This window comes from Peromyscus leucopus, chromosome 17 (genome assembly GCF_004664715.2).
Source record: "Peromyscus leucopus breed LL Stock chromosome 17, UCI_PerLeu_2.1, whole genome shotgun sequence".
Classification (NCBI taxonomy): Eukaryota; Metazoa; Chordata; class Mammalia; order Rodentia; family Cricetidae; genus Peromyscus; species Peromyscus leucopus.
The window spans coordinates 44435902-44452771 of NC_051077.1; the positions used below are offsets into that span (position 1 = coordinate 44435902).

The following is a 16870-nucleotide window of genomic DNA, read 5'->3' on the forward strand; positions in this document are numbered from 1 at the left end:
GGTGATCCCTCTGCCCTAACCTTCTGAGTTCGGGAAGTACAGGCCTATGCCACCACGTCCGGCTAGTGTTTTTCGACAGGACATCCACCCTCATAATAATGTTGCGGTAACTTGGGGTGGCGGGGGACGACGACCTCATATTTCTCCAACAGGTTTTGACTACAGTAAAAATCGTAGATAAGCCAGGACACGTCCACACCCAAAAGGACATAATGTAGCTGCTAATTACGGTCTGGAAAGCCCACGGTTTTGGCAACTCTATTATCTCTTAGTAAATGACCTTTGGTCCCCTGAACCGTAGTGCCAACCGGCTATCCAAGGCGTGGGAAGAGGCAGCCAGCAGCGACGTTCCTGCAATGCTCACAGGCGCGGGCGGGCGGAGGCCTCACCGCGAGGACTTCAAGTCCCAGCATGCAATGCAACACCGACGAGCCCGTGCGCGCCGACGTCTAACTCTTCGCGCCCTGTTTGGTGGCCCGGAGTCGGGCTGTTCGAAGGGTAGTGCTTACTCGTTTTTTTGCTCCCCCTTACAGCTGTTCCTTTTATTAGGCGTTCTGACTCCCAGGGATCCTTCTGGCCCGTCCGGGGGTCCAAGATGGACAAAGTCTGTGCGGTGTTTGGAGGCTCCCGGGGGATCGGCAGGGCTGTAGCTCAGCTCATGGCACAGAAGGGCTATCGTCTGGCGATCGTCGCCAGAAACCTGGAAGTGGCCAAAGCCACCGCCGGCGAGCTCGGCGGTAGGTACCGGGAGATGGTGCCAGCCATCGAGCCTGAGTCCACCAGCCCCCGGGTCCCTGGCCCTGTAGATCAGACTGTGAACCTGATCGCTCGCGACCCAGGACCAAGTCCTCAGTGGGGCTGTCACCCCGCGGCCAGGACTGACATCGAGAGCCGTCCTTGCTCCGGCCTCTGGTAGGAGCGAACCGGACGCGATCTGACCGAAAGGAGTGAAGTCAGGAAGGTCAGGCTGCCGGGTAGAAGCGGCTAGCTTGTATTTGGCTGTGGGCTCTCCTTGCCCCATGCGAAGGCACACAACAGTATGTCAAAGAGAAACTCTTTAAGTAGCAAGCCAGTTGCTAGGTCAGGGCTGCTTTCCCCAAGCTGATCAAACACTTTTAATAAGTTACTAATTTGTTTCGCCAGGTCCTTTAAATTGCATTCCAATTCCAGCCCTCCCCAACCCCCACCCCGATTATTAATAACGGATTTGTCATTGAATTGCAAGTTCAAGTCTCGATGATTGTGAGAAGACAACACGGAAGGCAGTGTGGTTACTAGAATGGAGAAAAAAAAATACATGTCACTGTCGGAAAAGCATTGGGTCTTAGAGATCTGAGGGTGTGTCGGGTGTCTGCTCTATTTATTTACTTATATGGAAGCAATCTTGATATGTAACTCAGACTGGCTTTGAACTCGTGATTCTTGTGCCTCAATGGCCCCGCTGCTGAGACTACACCTTCCTGTGCTGTGCCAGTGACATCTTTAGGACAAAGCACGCTTTGAACCTACGTGCGATGTCTACTCCCAGCCTACTTTCTCTGACCCTGGGCCTCACTGTGCAGCCTAGGCTCCCCTTGGATCCAGATCCGTCCTCTGCCTCCTCAGTGCTGGGAACACAGGGGAACACCGTGTGGGATCTGTACATCCCGGGTGTGAGCACAAGCTCCAGCCCCGAGTCAGCCCTGCCTTCAGTTGGCCAGACAACTGACACTCGACGGTGCTCTGTGGTGCTAACACCTGTTCCTGTGGCTCTCCAACGTACCGTTGTTTCAACTTGGCTACACAGTGAGGCGTATCCTTATCATAAGTGAAGGGCATGGGAATGAACACGGGAGCTTGTTAAATAGAGCATTCCTTTCCTTTGAAGTATAATGGCTTGTGTGTGGTGATGGAGACCACACTCAGAGCTCTACTGAGCCACCTCCTCTGCCCATGCTGGCCACACAAGCTTACAGCCCCAGTTTCCTGTCTCAGTGCTGGGAATGCAGGCATGTGCTAGTTACCATGCCCAGATTTTATTGCAGGTTTTAAAAGTGAATTTTTCTTTTCAACTTAGGTGGGTGGGTATGTATGTGCCATCGTGCACATGTACAAGTCAGGGGACAGCCTGCTCTCTCCTCCCACCATGTGAATCCGAAGGGTTTAATCCAGATCATCAGGCTTAGTGGAAAGTACCCTCACCCGATGAACCATCTTGCTGGCCCGGACTGTTTGTGTTTTTAAACATTCTAAGCTTATTTCTTCCTAAGGATCTGAGGTCTCACCTACCCAGGATAGCCTTCAACTTGTGAATCCAGCAAACCCTGGCATGGTGGATAGCCTGGTACCACTACGCCCAGCCAGAAAACGCCAAAGTTCAAGTTAGTTTTCTGTGATATCGTATTTCATGTGCCCACTGTAATCTCAGGCTGAGTTTTGAGGCTAGCCTCGGCAGCACAGTAAGACCTTGTCTCAGAGCAAAAACAAACACAACAAGAAGGAAGAAACAAACCTCTCTATTTCTTCTTCACTCCTGCCCACTCTGTCCCTTTCATTAGATGGTCCATGAGGACAGGAACCCACAACATGCGGTCATCTCTAGGCTCAACACCGGGTTGCCTTATAGGCTAATCATATAGTAGATACATTCAAAATTCCAATTCAGATCTGTAGGCAATTCTGATTTCACTTTGTCTTGTAGGAAACCATTTGGCATTTAGCTGTGATGTCGCTAAAGAACAGGATGTTCAGAATACATTTGAAGAGATGGAGAAGCATTTAGGTCCAGTAAATTTCTTGGTAAATGCAGCTGGTATTAACAGGTTGGTCAAAGATGAAGGTAAATTTCTTATATCTTTTCAAAAGAGATTTTTCTTAATCGGTCCATGTCTTATTTTTCCATTGCCGTGACGAAATACCATGACCGAGGCAATGTATAAAATAAAGTGTTGAACTGAGGAATGGTTTCGGAGTCCTGGAGTCATGTTAGTGGAGTAAAGTCAGGGTAGCAGCAACAGCTGCAGACTCATCGTGATCTGCATGTAGGAGGCAGAGCTGGGCACAATGGGAACGGACCAGTCTGGAAACCTCAAAGCCCACTCCCAGTGACATGCCTCCTCCAACCAGGCCGCACTCCCTAATCCTTCCCAAACTTGGGCCCAAAGTGGGGACCAGGCATTCAAATCTATGAGCCCATGGGGACCATTCTCATACAAACCACCATAAGTAGTATGGGGTAATGTGTTAGGCTGTTTTTACTTCTAGTTGAAAAGACATGCTTTGAAAACTGTCAATCCGTACATTCTTTTATTAAAAAGATTAGGTGCATGCATGTGTGTCTGTTTGTTAGTATGTACATGTGTGTAGGTTCCCGCAGAGACTAAAAGAGCCATGGAGCTGGAGATACAGGCCGTTGTGAGCTACTTGATATGGGTGCTGGGAACTGGCCTCGGGTCCTCTAAGATAAGTATGTGCTCTCAATCACTGAGCCTTATTCTTCTATGTTGAGATAAATGTCCGGTTGGATCCATCCTAACATACCATCACCACCAGCACATGGCCCAGCATGCCAGAAGACCACTTAATCTTTTCTCATAGGAAACCAGTGTTCTGAGTTCCATTGGTCATCACGAGCTTACCCCTAATCTAGTATATAGAATGATAAATGTAATAATAATAATAGGGTAGAGGGCTGCCTTTTTTAAAAGCGGAGTTTAGGGAACAGTATTTAGATTCACAGTCTCATTAAACAAGGCAAAACTGGCAGTTGCTTGGGCCATTTGGTTGCTTGATCCTGTGTTTAGCCACTGGCAGCGTTTGCCACTCCAGTAGAGAGGCAGAGGATCCTGCCACCACGCGATTTCTCTCTGGCTCATCAGCAGCTACTTTAGTGGTTTAAAGTGAGGTTCAAAGTGGGATGGCCCAGCACTTAGCTAGAAAGCATAGCTTATACTGTATTTTAAATCAGACTTGTACATACGTTTTGACTTGATTTTTTAAAAGATTTGCTTTTGCCATTTTAAAATTTTGTGTGTGTGGGTGTGCGTGCGTGCGTGTGTGCGTGTGTGTGTGTGTCTGTGTGTGTGTGTGTGTGTGTATGAGAATGTGCATATGAGTGCAGTTGCCTGTGGAGTCCTGAAGTGGATGTTGAGTACCTTGGAGCTGGAGTTCCAGGTGGTTGTGAGCTTCCTGACATGGGTGCTGGGAACGGAACTCGGTTCTCCCGAAAGAGCAGTTGGAACTCTTAACTCCGCCGGTTCCCTAGCTCCCCCCCCGCCCCCCAACTGGGATTCTTTGATGTACTTGTTGATGTTTCTGTTGCTTCTTTCCTCTAGAGATGCTCTTTTCGTAAGAACAAGAACTGAAGATATGGTGTCTCAGCTTCACACTAACCTCTTGGGCTCCATGCTGACCTGCAAAGCTGCCATGAGGACGATGATTAAGCAGGGTGGCTCCATCGTTAATGTAGGTGAGTTCCCACCCTCGTGGCTTGATTGCGTTATCTTATGTTATATTATTTATATTGCATATAAACATCAGAGTACTTAGTCCACTGATTTACTTGATCAACAGTGAAATTGTGGATCCCTTTGTTATCTGTGGGGAAAATATTTAACTGCTCAGTGAAGGAGACAGAATTCACAGATGCACATCCCCACAGGAGTCAGTGAGCATTAAATGACTGACTTGCCAAGTATTAAAAAACGACAGTAAACGCCATATGATAAGTGACGTCTAGATTCAGTGTTCCAAGACTGTATGGAATGGGAGGGACCACAGCTGCGCAAGTCTAGTAGACTTGCTGTATATGAATGCCATACCAATTTTGTCAGAATCTTCAATTTTCAAGAGAAATCAGGCATCTCATTTTCTTTTCTTTTTTTGTCAAACCTATAATGACAGCCAAAGGGCCAGATAATGTACCGTGAGATTGTGTTTCCTAGAAATGACCAGGATGCTACATGCATGATACCACAGCAATATGGCTGCCTAAACAAGACATGGATGGTGATATATCAGTATATGTCTTAGTTAGGGGTTTTATTGCTGTGAGGAGACACCATGAGCATGGCAACTCTTACAAGGAAAACATTTAATTGAGGTGGCGGCTTACAGTTTCAGAGGTTCAGTATATTATCATCATGGCAGGGAGCCTGGCAGTGTGCAGGCAGACATGGTGTTGGAGAAGGTGCTGAGAATTCTTATATCTTTACTCACGGGCAACAGGAAGTAGTCTGTCTTATTGGGCGTGGCTTAAGCATATACGAGACCTCAAAGCCCACCTCCACAGTGACACACTTCCTCCAACAAGGCCACACCTCCTCTTATAAGTCTGCACCTCCTAATGGTGCCATTCCCTTTGGGGGCCATTTTCTTTCAGACCACCACAGTAGACATTGCTAAGACAGAAGGGGGGAATCTCAAGGGGTCCTACCCCTAAACAAAGAACTGCAGGAAACCACGGCCTGCTGAGAACAGGAGAAATAGCCTTCCCAGGGATGAGCCATCTGATTGGTCATCCAATACCAAGTGGTCAGGCCTGATACCATTACATTCAAGCAGCACTAAAAAGACTCAACAGGTTGTTTTTATGTATTTCTATATATGTAACAATAATAATAACAAAGAGAAAAGGAATCTCTTTTTTTTTTGGTTTTTTGAGACAGGGTTTCTCTGTGTAGCTTTGCGCCTTTCCTGGAACACACTTGGTAGCCCAGGCTGGCCTCGAACTCACAGAGATCTGCCTGCCTCTGCCTCCCGAGTGCTGGGATTAAAGGCGTGTGCCACCACTGCCTGGCTGAGAAAAAGAGTCTTTTTTTTTTTTTTTTTTTTAATTTCTCCATTATTTATTTTTTTTAAAGATTTATTTATTTATTTATTATGTATACAGCATATGTGACTGCAGGCCAGAAGAGGGTACCAGATCTCATTACAGATGGTTGTGAGCCACCATGTGGTTGCTGGGAATTAAACTCAGGACCTCTGGAAGAGCAGTCAGTGCTCTTAACCGCTGAGCCATCTCTCCAGCCCCCGAGAAAAAGAGTCTTAATTTGAGGTATTGTGAGGGGGCAAATGAGAGGGTTGGAAGAAGGAGATAGAAAATGATGTCATTATATTTTATCTTTAAAAATTACAAAGATAGCCAAACTAATTTTTCAAATTAAAAAGAAAACTTGTAGACATGGAGGCTACATAATAATTATTTATAGCAATTGCATGGATCACTGATCGGTCTAGTGTCAAGATTTAAGGAAGATTAAATAAACCTCCGCTTTTCAGAGTGGAGGGAAGCAGCCTTTACTTTGTTGGAGCCACAAGGAAGAGGCAGGATGCGTGCCTGAAGAGTGGAGAGTGCAGAGTAACATGGGATTTAATTTCAGTTTAGAATTTGAAAATTGTAGCAGACCGTCTGCTTTTTATTTTTAAGTGACAAGCAATACCTTGAACAGCTACAGAAGAGTTACAGTGCTGGTTAAAGCTCTCTCCTAGGAGGAATTGAGAACCTGTGACCTTCGGACCCAGCCACTTCAGATTTGGGGTTCTTAAGACCCGCCACACAGACCCAAGACTGTGCCTGGATATCACAGGGCATATTTGTTAAGATGCTTGCATTTTAGATAAGTTTCAGAAACCTAAGTCCCCCAAATCTTAGAATGTTGCTAAGACTGGTGTATTTATAAGTGGACATACTTATTCTATAGAAAAGTACCACAGAAAAGGCTGAACTTGGAGATTGGTTGCTATTCAGAAGTCATGACTTTGACCAAATGAAAACGGAGTGTGGTCTGATTGCTAGTTACGAAGCTTCCCATTGGACCATTCTGCCATGCCTGGATCTTGGCTTTTGTCTTTCTTTCTCCCCCACACCCCTTTTCCTGTCCACCCTTCTCCTTCACCTGATGGCTTGTCCTTCTTCCTGTGCCGCACTGTTCTCTTCCTGTCTTAACTGAGGGCGCACATTTGGTGATGTACATGTGACAAGTCAGTTGGTGAAGGACAGATACGTGGCAGTTGTTCTGTAGATTATTTTTACTATTTTTACTGTTCTTCTTCATGCTTAGATACATGTGTGCCTGTCATTGTTTGCCGATCTGTGCATTCATGTTACATAGGTTTGTAGCTTGGGCACAGTGGGAAATACCATACAGTGCAGAGGAAGTGGACTGTAACAGCTTGCGTTATGTAAGCATGCTCTGGGGTGCTTGCACCCCTGTGAACCCACCTTACAGTGTATTTCTTGGGGCAAGTTACTGTCATAAAGCAATGGTTTACTGTCTAATACAAGTAAACATTTTAACATTGGGCTTCTTGATTATAATAAAAAAGGAGAATATTCTCTTTTTCTAAAGTAATTTCAATTTTGTGTGTGTGTGTGTGTGTGTTGTGTGTGTGTGTGTGTGTGTGTGTGTGTGTTAGGTTCCTGTTCAATTTTTATATTGTAAGCACAGGCCAGTGGTGCAGAAAATTACTTCCCTATTTCTGTTTTGCAAGCATGTATTTGCATAAATTGATATTTGAATTATAAATTATTCTTACATATTTATTAGACAAGGTCACTGAGTAATGTTTATTAGCAAGTACAAGGTAAATATAAACAAAAGTAGCAAAATTGCACTGTTAGGAAGTTTGTATGGTTGATTTTGATTGACAGTAGTTGAAATGTACTGGACTCCTCTTGTGGGTGAACGTGAATACTCATTCATATCTACAATAGAATCATAAAGTGAATCAGCCTTCATTTTACATCTTCTGGCTCTATCTTACTTCTGCCTGTGCTTGTTACCTTGCTGCTGCTGTGATAAAAACACCATGACCAAGAATACTTATAAAAGAGAGAGTCTATTTTGGCGCTTGGTCCCTTACGGACACCATGATGTCCATCATGGTGGGGAGGCAAGAGGCAGGCATGGTGGGAGAAGCAGGAAGCTGAGAGGTGACAGACAGCCTCTCCACCCCAAGCCTGAAGTAGAGAGAGAACTGGGAGCAGGGTGAAGCGATCTACTCCTAGAGCCCACCCCTCCCCGATGACACACTTCCAGCAAGGCCACACCTCCGAAAACTCCCCAAACAGCGACACCCCCCGGGGGCCAGGTGTTCAGCTGTCTGAGCCTCGGGGGACTTTTCTCATTCATACAATCACATCGTCAGACCAGCATTCCTCCCCGACCTCTTCCAATCTTTCACATACATAACAAATCATGTAAGCCTCTTCCCTGTTCCTGGGGGATTTACACCTTTTTCTTTTCGTTTCTGTTTGCCCTGTGTGTCTGGGTCTGGTTGAGCCCTTTAAATGCTACTCCTTAAAGGACAATACTTAGAGATACTCATGTTAGCCAAGAGTGGAGGAAGGTGGGTTTCCCTTTCTGGTTTGTTGACTGTACAGTATGTGAATTTTCAAATAACAAGCCCATCGGCTCACACTTACTCCATTTCTTCTTTCCGAGCAGGAAGTATCATTGGTTTCAAAGGCAACGTGGGCCAGTCGGCGTACAGCGCCAGCAAAGGAGGGCTCATTGGGTTTTCACGCTCACTCGCTAAGGAGGTCGCGCGGAAGAAAATCAGAGTCAATGTGGTTGCGCCAGGTCAGTGAGGACTTCGTACAATAACTGTACTATGGTTTAGTGCCATAAAGAAAGGCCATTTATTTGCCCATTAATTGGTAAATTGCTAGTCTTTAATTGACATTTGGGTAGTGTCTCTCTAAAAATCACTGTAGAAAGAAATAATGGACTAGTGACTAAAAAACTTTTCTTGTACCTCATGTTTTACATCAAAGTCTTTACTTTTAAATTTTGCCCAAGTTAGGGAATACATTATGGTGAGAGAACCATGGCGGTCATCTTGTGTTTCGAGCCGGGGTCTTCACCGTGCTCTGGAGTGCTGGGATTGTAGGCTTGCTCTACCACACCTGGCTTATTGCAGCCACACTGACATTTTAGAAGATTGGGACCAGGTTCAACGTAATTTACCTAAAGCTACCTGGCCATTTCGTGGAAAGCTGAAAAAATAATGTCCCCAAGGTTTCCTTTGAATCGTAATATTTATGTCGTTGAATCCTTCTGCTATTGTCTTTTCTCTAAATGATCTGGGATTCTCTAGTTTCTTACTTGTTTATGTATTTATTTCCTTATTATCCCCCTTTTTTCCACTTGTATATTATTTGCCATTTGCTAATAAAAAGATGCCATAATTCAGATCTATGTCTCACTGCTAAGCCACACCTCGATACGGTCTCTTTGTCCCGCAGTTTTAAATACTTAAGAATTAATCTCCTGTTGGAGTGGCTGGCCGTTTGTAGGCGAGTGCACTGCTGTGGACCTCTGTCTCCTTTCTCTTTTAACTCCCTCCTGGCTCCAGCTGGGACCTGAGAGTTGCTGCTCACACGGAGCTGGCAGGTGTTTTTCAGGATGTTCTGTGAACCTGTTTGCTGCGTAACATGCCTTCACCCCAGCTCACTGTTTGGTCTCAGGCTAGCTGAGTTGAGACATTCCAAATCCATGAGCACTACGGAAGGTTTTTACAGCTCAGATGTCAGATTTTTGAAGGGAAAAGATAAAGGCTCCCAAGAAAAGCTTTCCTTGTAATTCCATGTCATTATGTTGGCCTGGCTTTCTGCTTCTGTATGCTCCGTGCAGGCCGTCACGGTCGGCGTTGGCTGAGCCAGCCATCCCCATCTACAGGGTGGTTGATTTGTGGTGTGGAATGGCTTGCGCTTGCCCTTTCTCTTTGCGGGGTTGCACTGGACTGAGTAATGAGGAGTTAATTCCATTTCTTGGTGATGTAAAAGCCGACTAGCTGAGAGGAAGGCCCTTCTTTCCAATTCACAGAATCGTGCAGCGGATGTCCTGGGGTGCCTTCCTCTATGCCAGGGCTGTGCTAGGTCCAAGGGTAATAAAAATGAATGAGATATTTCTGCTGCAAGATGCAGAATACAGTTGGGAAGACATAAACGAACAAATCACTGCGATGTCAAGTGCTGGAGGTAGAATAGTGATGGGTACCACACTAGGGAGATGCTGAAGGATGTCCACTGTGGATTAGTTGTCAAGGCAATGGGATGAACGCTGGAAATCCAGCTTGTATACAGGGGAGAAGTTTTAAAGGTGTTATGCAAGTGCCATAGAGTCCTTTGTAAAGATCTTATTTTTCCAGTGCAATCACATTGGGGCTAAAAAATCTGTTGCTAAAACATGGCCACTTAGTAGAGTGGCCTTTGTAATATTATAGTGTGTGTGTGTGTGTGTGTGTGTGTGTGTGTGTGTGTGTGTGTGTGTGTGTGTATAAAATGTTCCATAGTACAGATTGAAATGACAAGATTAAATCAGTTCTATAGGTTATTTATTGACTTGATTTTGATATTAAGATATACCAGCTTCTTCACGAGATCCATAAACAGAGCTAACAAACGTGCACTTACGGATGTACTTACCCATGTACTCCCAGGTGGAAGCCAGTCAGTCACTTCTCCACTGTATTTTTTGAGACAGGGTCTCTCACTGAACATGAAGCTTGCTGTTTAAGCTTAGCGAGACCCTGTGATCTGTTTGTCTTCCCTGAGTCTGCCATGCCTGGCTTTGGTGTGGGTCCCAGGTGTCCGGACTGCAGGTCCAGTGCGAATACCTAAGCCGTTCTTTCCAGCCCTAAGGCCTCTGCTTTGTTCCTCTTTATGTTCCGTTTTCTTGATTCACTTCAGGTGGAGGTTCTAATTAGTAGGAAAACAGTTGAAAAACAAATTGTAGGAGGAAAACCTGGGAACAAGGTAAATAATGAGTTAGACTGTCACTCTGTCCTAAATCCTTGACTGCTCTTTAAAGATCTTGTTCTTTAAAGTACTTGCTAAGCTTTGGTATTTACTACTCATAAAGGAAAGTTGTCATCATAGATGAATCACAATAATTGAAATCGATGAATATGAGAAGTAATAGTTGATAGATTGACTGTAGTCAATTACTAGTCAAAATGAATCAATGACATGTACCTTCTTCAGATATTATAAATACAAATTCTCACTGGACAAGAACTACATGCTTGCTTTTAGGAGTCAGAGTATCCCAGACTCTAAAGAGTTCATATTTTAAAAGTGGGCTTTGGGGTGCGGCCTAGTTGCCCAGCATGCCCTAGGCCCTGAGTTTGATCCTCAGACACCACTTCTCACCCCCATGCTGGGTGTGTGATTGTATATCCGGTAGTGAAGTGTAGTGTCTTGGTTCTGAGCTGCTCGATTACATGTCCTTTCACTTACTGTTTCTTGGTCTAAGGGTTGGTGGCTTTGTAGCCAGTTGGAAATCTCTAAGTGTCCAGGGAAGTAATGCAGCAGCATCCTCTGTTGGACAGTGGCACCTACTGGTAGTTTATAGTTTTTATAGCCATTTAAGTCTTGGTAAATGCAGGGATAGCAAAAGTAGGCTAGCAGAGCAAACTTCCCAGAGCTTTACAAATAGGAATGATAGGGGGAGTATCTTTTGGGGCTGAGGAAAGAAGACTTGAACTGGAGAGGAAACAGCATGATGATAGGTGTATAAGATGTTTGGGGACCACTAATATCTCCTCTCAGCTCTCTGATAGAGGGGGTGGGGTACCTAAGAGATAATTGATATGTAGTGCTTTGGGCTGTGAATGTATTTCTAAGGGAGACATGCATGAGCATTGGCATACGATAACATTGACATTTGGTACAGCCCAAGTGATTTGTCCTAGGAGATTAGCTTAACATTTCTTATTTAATTTCCAGTGAACTGGAGCAGACAGATGAGGTCTGAAAGGCTGCAGAGAGGGCAGGTCAGAACAACTACTGCGCATGTTACTGTAATGGTGGATAACATGACAACAGCATTTGCTGAAGCCTATATATACACTACAGGGTGACCCTCAAGGATTCTGCGGACTTGTAATGTGTCTGTACTGTTCATTAGCTGTAGCACATAACCACACTCAGGTGAGATATTGACCATGGCAGAAATGGAGGGAGGAAGGGGTGAGGGCAGTGAGATCAGCACAGGAGCTTTTGTTCCATAGTTCTGGACACCTAAAGTGCAGTCAAATAAAGTCTACCAATTAAAAAGACCCCACGGATAAAAGAGAAGACTCTGTAGGAATGTATGTTCATTTTCTCGTTAGACATAATCCAAGAGGAAAAACTAGTGTGTCAGGGCAAATTCTCCCCTTCCTTAAAAAACCAAAACAGAACATTTGTGATTTATGCCACATGTGCATGCGCTGTGGTCCACTCGAGGAGGCCAGGGGACATCACACTCTGTCCTTTCCATCACTGGGTCTGGGGATTGAACTCCGGTCATCAGGTGTTTGCAGCAAGTGCCGTTATCCACTGAACCGTCTAACCAGCCCCTTCCCTTCCCTTCCCACCCACTGCAGTGTTAGGTTTTACAGTTTAGTGATGGTCAACAGCTCTCTGTGAGATACGCCGCCACTGCTAGTATGCGTCCATAGCTGTGACGAGAGGCTGCGGAGGGTCCCTCTGACAACTGATATCCTTGTTTTCCAAGTTGGAGCTGTGCAGGAGACTCCTTTTGGGTAGTAGATGGCCACACACCTATTTGTGTGTAAGAAATTATGTAAGAAACGAGGGCTCTTTTTTTTCTCAGTTCCCTAACCTTCCAGTCATGATGACTTCTTATTCAAAATCGAGCCATGCACAGCCAGAAGGAATCCTCAGGGACTGGCCATCGTTGGTCTGTTTGTTCTTTTTGTAATACATGGACTGTGTCAGTTAGTTCACAGCCTCCTTGGCTCACAGCTTTACAGTATCGCAGAGCAGAGAACAGAATCCTGATTCGTGAACCAGAATCCAGTGGTCTCCTCACCACAGCAAACACCACCAGAGCCAGGGGGAAGTCGGCCTGAAAGTCGCTAGCCTGTTACTGACAAGAGTGTTCATAAGCCATGGCTACTGTGGTTTCTTGTGGCTTGTTTTTGTTTGTTTTTTAGATTAAAATACATCCTTTTCTGTTGAGTTTATGGAGTTAATGTGAAGCACTTTATGCCAATTTTGTTAGAATTTTTTTAGAAGATGAATTTATTATTTTAAGTATGAGTGCTCTATCTGCATGTACACCTTTATTCCAGAAGAGGCTATCAGATCCCACTATAGATGGTTATGCACCATCGTGTGGTTGCTGGGAATTGAACTCAGGACCTCTGGAAGAGCAGCCAGTGCTCTTAACCACTGAACCATCTCTCCAGCCCAATTTTGTTAGAATTTTAAAGAGTAAAAGACAGTTGTATCATGAACTCTTTGAGAAGATAACAGATTTTTTCTTTTAATTCAAAAAATTTTGAGATTATATGTGAACACTGTATGTCATTTCCACCCTTCCTTCTCCCCCTGCCACCCCTTCTGTTTCTCCCAACTCCCTTCGTATTCATGATCTCCTCTTCAGTTATTATTGGTACATAGATACACGTGTTATGCATGTATAACAGCCTGCTCCTTCTTCCTAGTGTGGCTTGGATGTGTATGTATTCAGGGCTGACTCCTTGGGATTAGACAGCCTATTGGGGACTCAGCCTTGGAGGAAACTGTTTCTCCTTTTCTCAGCAGCCATGAATTGGCCGTAGCTCTTATCTCGGGGTCAGGCCTTGTGGGGTCCCCTCTTCCATGCTGCTGTGTCAGCTGGAATTGTCACTGGGCAGGTCTTGTTTAGGTGATCACATTGTTGAGATGTCATGAGTTCAGCTTCCCTGTCACACGCAGAAAAAACCAATTTCATAGCACACATCCTGGTCTGCCGGCTTAAGACCTTCCCACCCCTTTCTGCAATATCCCCCGAGCCTTAGGTTAGGGATTTTAACACACAAAGTTGTCAGCACTAATATTAGTCATTTTATTTCAGTCAACTTTTATAGTCTGAGGTGATTATAGGGTTCATTTTCTCTGGGGCATCCTTGAAAAGAAGCGGGCTAGCACACAGCATTGGATCTCATCAGACTCACGGGTTCTTAAGAGAATTGGATTCTGCTGGATTCTGGCTCCTCGCGGAAGAACTAAGCTTCGTCTTTGGGCCAGGTGTGGTGGCATGCTCCTTTAGTTCCAGCTCGAGGGAGGCAGGGGCAGGTGCGTCTCTGAGTTTGAGACAAGCCTCGATGACATGGGGAGTTCGCGGACAGCAAGGGCCATGTGGTGAGGTCCTGTCTCCAAACAGCAGGTTTGCTCAGGAGTTGAAGGTCCACAGAGGCTGTCTGTCTTCATTTCCTTCTCACCCCTGTGTTCAAGATGAAAGGAAATGTTGCTGACTTTTCAAATAGATGCGCTGAGGTTTTATTGTAGAGGGGGGTGTGTTTCACAGTATATTCTCACAGGCAAACTCAAGTAGTACAACATTAGTTTTGTTATTTCTGGCCCTCAGTATAGACCATCTGTAACTCATAATGTTGATATTTTTTCAATGATTTTTATCTGAGTGCAAAGATTATGTATATCTGCGTAGACAGCTTCAAAAGCAAAGTACAAAGAGAACGTCATCTGGTGTATAATTCTGGTAACTACTGTCACTCTGGTGTCCGGTGATAATCGGATGATAATGCTAGCATTTTGGCATGTGTATTTCACCTTGTTTCTAGTAGTGATGTAAGGTTCACACATAACTTCTAAGATTACAAATGCGAAATCTCCATTTCTGTCATTTCATATTTTTTTTTTTTTTTTTTTTTTTTTACATAGCATTTGAGCTTTTTGTGGTGAGTGTAGGTGAACTTTGACTTTTTTTTCTTGATTTTTTGTCACTTGCTATACTTTCCAGACCTGCTGCTTCATGAAGTTACTGTTTGCATTTGAAAAAAAAAAAAAAAAAAACTAGTATAAAGCTGGCATGGTCACACGCCTCAGTCCTAGCACTCGAGAGCAGCGGCTGTGATTATGTGAGTTTAGCTAGCCTGGTCTATCTGGTGAGACCATGTCTCAAACAATTTTTTTAGTATTAATTAGTAGACAAGATATTATGTGGTGACATTTTACTAGTAATATATATTTGTTTCTATAATCTTGTAGGAATTTCTTAAATCAGTGGTTCTCAACCTTTCTAATGCTGTAACCCTTTAATACAGTTCCTCATGTTGTTGTGACCCCCCCACCATGAAATTATTTCATTGCTACTTCATAACTGTAATTTTGCTACTGTTATGAATTATAATGTAAATAACTGATATATGGGATATTTGATGTGTGACCCCTGTGAAAAGGTCATTGAACCCCTAAAGGGTTGTGACCCAAAGGTTGAGAATTACTGTCTTAAACCTATAGCTGATCCTGGTATATGTGTGCATACATATTATCATTGTGAATTATTGAATATATATTGAATTTCACTCTGCAGAACTTGCTCTTTGCATACTCTATAGCATATATACCAATATTGAGTTAAAATTTCATCTTTTATGTATATTTTTTTTTATCAGAATTAGATATGACCATAAGAGTTTTTCTTATGTGGACTTTGGAATCCTCGGCTTCCTCTCAGCAATTATCTTGGTTTAGTAAATGGAATGGATTAATTCTTATTAGGACTGCAGAATCTGTTCATGGGACCATCTTTGTGATGCCCTCTCTCAACGCTGTTTCTCACTTTCTCCCCCACCTGTGTGAAAATCATTTCTCTAGTGTTTTATTTATAGCATTACAGGAGGATTCACCAGACTTTATTACATTACAACTGGGTATGCAGCAATTGCCTCCTTTCTCGTAGATTATAGTCGTCCAAAGAATGCACTGTTTAATTTATGTTTGTATCTCCCTACTACATTCCACAGCGTTACCTTTAGGTTTGCCAAGAGCTGTCATGGACTTGGGAGTCAGGCATTTTTGTGTTCAATAAAGAGTCACTGAGTTAAAGTGAATAAAATTGTACACTTAATTAATTGCTAACAATATTCGGTGTTCCTAACAGTGTTTATTAATAATGTCCCATTCTCAGAAGCAAACTCTCCTTATAAAAGATGAACAGCCATCTTTAGTGTCTATACTTTAACTGACTGAACATTTCTCTCTCAGGATTCATTCACACGGACATGACAAAGCACTTGAAAGAAGACTATTTAAAGAAAAACATCCCTCTTGGGCGCTTTGGAGACGCTCTTGAAGTGGCGCATGCGGTTGTCTTTCTTTTGGAGTCGCCGTACATCACAGGACATGTTCTGGTTGTGGATGGAGGATTGCAGCTCACCGTCTGATTAGAGATGATTCCGTGCTGATGGCTGGTGACTGGGGTCATGTGCACATTTTTCTATTAATTAGGCTATCACAGCTCTGTGGGTGACATTTGTTACTAAAAATGGTTCTATCTTTGTATGAACATATTTCAAAACAACAATGTGTGACCGGTTGTAATCTAAAAGGTATGAATCCTCTATCTTTAGAGGCCATAGCAATTTTAGTACATAGACATTTTGTAAGAGATATGCATCAGTATTTGTATTTTTGCCTTGAAAACAGAAAATTCTGTTGTCTGATTGTGATCTAGTTTAAGTGTATCAAGCTGGATTTTTAAGACACACACTTTGTGCTGTTGCTAAAATAAGAGTATTTACAGAAGATTGAGATCAATTTTTTTTGTCAGTTACTTTTTGTTGCTGTGGTAAAACACCATAACCAAAAGCAACTTAGAGGGGAAAAGGGTCTCTTGATGCTTTTGGTTCCAGAGGGATGGAATCCATCAATGCAGGGCAGTCAGGGAAAGCATGGTAGTAGGAACCGGAAGTTAGCTGCTCACATTTTATCCATACACAGGAAGCACAGAGAGGGAAGAGGAAGTGGAGCCCGGCTGTAAAACCTCAGAGCCCACCCCCAGTGACATACTTCCTCCAGCAAGGCTTCACCTCCTAAAGGTTCCATGACCTTTCCGAACAGTGCCACCGAGTAGGGACCAAGTGTTCAGTCATG

General features: G+C 43.9%; 1 protein-coding gene across 2 annotated transcripts; it reads left to right on the forward strand.

Annotated features, from left to right (window-relative positions):
- The first annotated feature begins 432 nt into the window (after positions 1 to 432).
- On the forward strand, positions 433 to 16534 carry Cbr4 (carbonyl reductase 4). 2 transcript variants are annotated; one of them, XM_028881041.2, is made up of 5 exons: positions 437 to 737; positions 2681 to 2801; positions 4314 to 4447; positions 8427 to 8561; positions 15983 to 16534. In XM_028881041.2, the coding sequence occupies exons 1-5, from the start codon at positions 596 to 598 to the stop codon at positions 16159 to 16161; spliced, it is 711 nt and encodes a 236-aa protein (XP_028736874.1). In that variant the 5' UTR covers positions 437 to 595; the 3' UTR covers positions 16162 to 16534. The 2 variants fall into 2 exon arrangements, with proteins under 2 accessions (XP_037067655.1, XP_028736874.1); XM_037211760.1 differs by lacking the exon at positions 8427 to 8561 and having other exon boundaries at positions 433 to 737.
- Positions 16535 to 16870: the final 336 nt, after the last annotated feature.

Bases quoted from the DNA above. Each gene is read 5' to 3' on its own strand.
- Cbr4 (XM_028881041.2), top strand. From the start codon at position 596: ATGGACAAAGTCTGTGCGGTGTTTGGAGGCTCCCGGGGGATCGGCAGG. The intron at 738-2,680 runs GTAGGTACCGGG...TTTGTCTTGTAG, and splicing joins CACCGCCGGCGAGCTCGGCG to GAAACCATTTGGCATTTAGC. The intron at 2,802-4,313 runs GTTGGTCAAAGA...TCTTTCCTCTAG, and splicing joins AATGCAGCTGGTATTAACAG to AGATGCTCTTTTCGTAAGAA.